Here is a 3137-nt window from a genome sequence, read left to right as displayed (position 1 = left end):
CTGTTTCTAATAAAGTTTATCAGTATGTTCCCACGAGTCGCTCTGCTTCTCTCCAGATTCTTCAGTTATTACAACAGTTATTACAACAGTTAGACACAGGAGCCTGACTCATGGCTCTGGCTGTCTCGCTCTCTCCCCCCCCCTCCCTGTCTCCCTCTCTTTCTGTCTCCCCTCCCTCCGTCTCCCTCTCTTTCTCCCCCCCCTCCCTGTCTCCCTCTCTTTCTGTCTCCGCTCTCTCTCTCTGTCTCCCCTCCCTGTCTCCCTCTCTTTGTCTCTCCCCTCTCGTCTCCTCTCTGTCTCCCCCCGTCTCCCTCCTCTCTGTCTCTCCCTCTCTGTCTCCCCCCGTCTCTCTCTCCCCCCGTCTGTCTGATATTGTCTCCTGTAATAAGTTATAAACGTGACTCTGATAACGACAGATTTTATTTCCAGACATGAGAAAGGAACAATATTACATGAAGAATTAAATACAAACATGAACGTAAACAGTTTCAGAAATCTGTCTCGTCCGGTTTCTAAACTACATCTCCCATGATGCTTTGGGACAGAACGCTGACAGATCAGTGTTGGAGGTAAAACAGTTCCTGTAGTCAGAGCAGTTCGGTCCAGATGTTCTGATACCAGCGTGTTCAGATGGTGTGTGTGTGTATATTTATGTTTTAACTACGGTAGGGAGACCGGTCTCTGTATCAGAACATCTCTAGTCTGGCCCGGTTCGGCCTGGTTCAGCCCGGTCTGGCCTGGTTCAGCGGGGCTGTCCCAGCAGCCCGGCTTTAGCGGCCAGCGCCTCGTTCTGCTGGATGTGGTACTCCTGGAAACGCATCGAGATCCGCTGAGTCATCTTTAGATACTTCTGCAGACACGACTCGGAGCAGCTCGACTGGAACAACAACACAGTCATGATGTCATGTTATGATGTCATGTCATGATGTCACTCGGAGTTTGGACTCTAAAGACTAACAAGACTTCAAACGGTGGGGAAGAAATGTAAATAAATACGTTTTATTTATGGGAGCCTTTCTTGATCCTCAAGGACACCGTACAAGAGACAGACACAGAGAGACAGGTAGACAGACAGACAAGACACAGAGAGACACACACAAACACAGACAGGTAGGTCGGGGCGGACGGACAGCGCACACACAGAGAGAGACAGGTAGACACACAACACACACACACACAGAGAGACGGGTAGACACACACACACACACACGAGACGGAGACAGACACGCAGACAGGTAGACACACACAGAGAGAGAGACAGGTAGACACACACACACACACACACACACAGAGAGACAGACACACAGGTAGACACACACACAGAGAGAGAGAGACAGGTAGACAGACACACAGCCAGACAGAGAGACAGGGAGGTAGACAGACGGACGGACACACACACAGAGAGAGAGAGACAGGTAGACAGACACACACACAGCCAGAGAGACAGACAGGTTTGTGTTTTAAGAAGTAAGGTGTGTTTACCTCGTCCGTCTTCACCTCCCTGGTGGTGAAATCTTTGACACAGTCCATGAAGCAGTTCTCCGTCACCTTGTTATACGTCCCCAAAAACTCCTTAAACTGGAACAACAACCAGTAACTTAATCTCTATTATTAGATGTAACTCTGGTTTCACTTCTACCAGTAGACACTAATAATTATTTTGTGTTTGTAGTCTCAGGTTCTTCTCCAGCGGGAACGGCTTGATGAAACTAAAGCGTCTTTCTTCACACCAGACTCCATTCAAAAATGTGACATTTTAAATATTCACACTCTCATTCACGATCACTTCTTCCTCTCAAACACCGGAGCTCATCAGAACCAGCAGAACTAAATCCTGTTCTAGTCTTTTCTTTAACTGTATCCATGAAGTTGGACACCTGTTATTTTGGGGTCTGGTGCGTTACGGTGCAGCAGCGTCTCGCCGGCTAAAGTTACGTTTTAATGAATGGAGTCTGGTGCAGAAAAGAAAATATGTAAATGTGTATATTTAATTTAACCAGGCCTTCTTTTTTTTTTTAAAGTGTTACTTGCACACAAGCCTGTAGTCACATAGTACTACATGTACATGTAGTACTGCTTTCATTCATGGCTCTTATTTAAGTACACAGAGACAATCTTTGCAAAACTGTCACTGTACCCGAGTTTAATGTCGATAAAGATCTTTCATTCAGTTCAACCGAGATCATAACAGCTTCTTTTTAGGTTGGATTTGATTTCACATTTAGAACACCTGTCTGTCTCTCTCTGTCTGTCTGTGTGTCTCTCTCTCGCTGTCTGTCTCTCTCGCTCTCTCTTTGTCTCTCTCTCTCTGTCTGTCTCTCTCTCTGTCTCTCTGTCTGTCTGTCTCTGTCTCTGTCTCTCTCCGTCTCTGTCTGTCTCTCTGTCTCTCTCTCTCTCTCTCTCTCTCTCTCTCTTTGTCTCTCTGTCTCTCTCTCTTTGTCTCTCTCTCTTTGTCTCTCTGTCTCTCTCTCTTTGTCTGTCTGTCTCTCTGTACAAACAAACAGCAGAGAAGCTGATTTTAAAAGGTATATTTATGTATTTCATGTGTATTTCTATCAGAAGAATATTTACCTGTTTGATCTGGTCGGACTCGGCCACCTGGACAGCCATGATTCAGAGTCTCAGTCTCTGAACTACAAACAGAAGAAGAACATCAGCTTCCTGTGAATCAGCACCTTTACATTTGGGATCAGAGATATTAGTTTTTTGATCTCCGTTTCTACTTAGTAAAATACGTGTCAGTGTTTTTAACGACAACTGTCTTCATAAACCCGTGATTATGCTCACGTACTAAACTAATGAAGCGTTCCTGCTGCCACACCAGACTCCATTCAAAAAAAGAGACATTTTAAATATTCCCTCCGTCATTCACAAGCACATCTTCCACTTAAACATGAGAGCTTATCACAGCCATCAGATCCAAACCAAGTTCAAATATTGTCTTTAGCTTTATCCATAAAGTTAAAGAAATACGTTTTTTTAAGTTCTGGGTTGTTACTGTGAAGCAGCGTCACGCCTGCTAAAAACACATTTTTATGAATGGAGTCTGGTGGAGAAACGATAACTGGGCCAGTAAGACAACGGTCGACGTTAGCTAGCATTAGCTTGATATTTCTGTTGGGTTTGTGTTGTAAAAG

The 3137-nt window shown here is 44.9% G+C and overlaps 1 protein-coding gene across 1 annotated transcript in view; it reads right to left on the bottom strand.

Annotated features, from left to right (window-relative positions):
• Nucleotides 1-653: 653 nt before the first annotated feature.
• Nucleotides 654-3137, bottom strand: part of timm9 (translocase of inner mitochondrial membrane 9 homolog) — a 2700-nt gene continuing 216 nt past the window's right edge. Inside the window, exons 2-4 of the mRNA XM_078278130.1 lie at nucleotides 2572-2633; nucleotides 1483-1578; nucleotides 654-877 (exon numbers count right to left, since the gene is read on the bottom strand). Coding sequence (XP_078134256.1) covers nucleotides 743-877; nucleotides 1483-1578; nucleotides 2572-2610 — 270 coding nt within the window. The 5' untranslated portion in view covers nucleotides 2611-2633 and the 3' untranslated portion in view covers nucleotides 654-742. The remainder of the gene's footprint in view (nucleotides 878-1482; nucleotides 1579-2571; nucleotides 2634-3137) is intronic.

Source organism: Sander vitreus, chromosome 20, assembly GCF_031162955.1.
Source record: "Sander vitreus isolate 19-12246 chromosome 20, sanVit1, whole genome shotgun sequence".
NCBI lineage: Eukaryota > Metazoa > Chordata > Actinopteri > Perciformes > Percidae > Sander > Sander vitreus.
The sequence above is the reverse complement of the archived record's forward strand: the minus strand, read 5'-3'. Positions and strand labels throughout refer to the sequence as shown.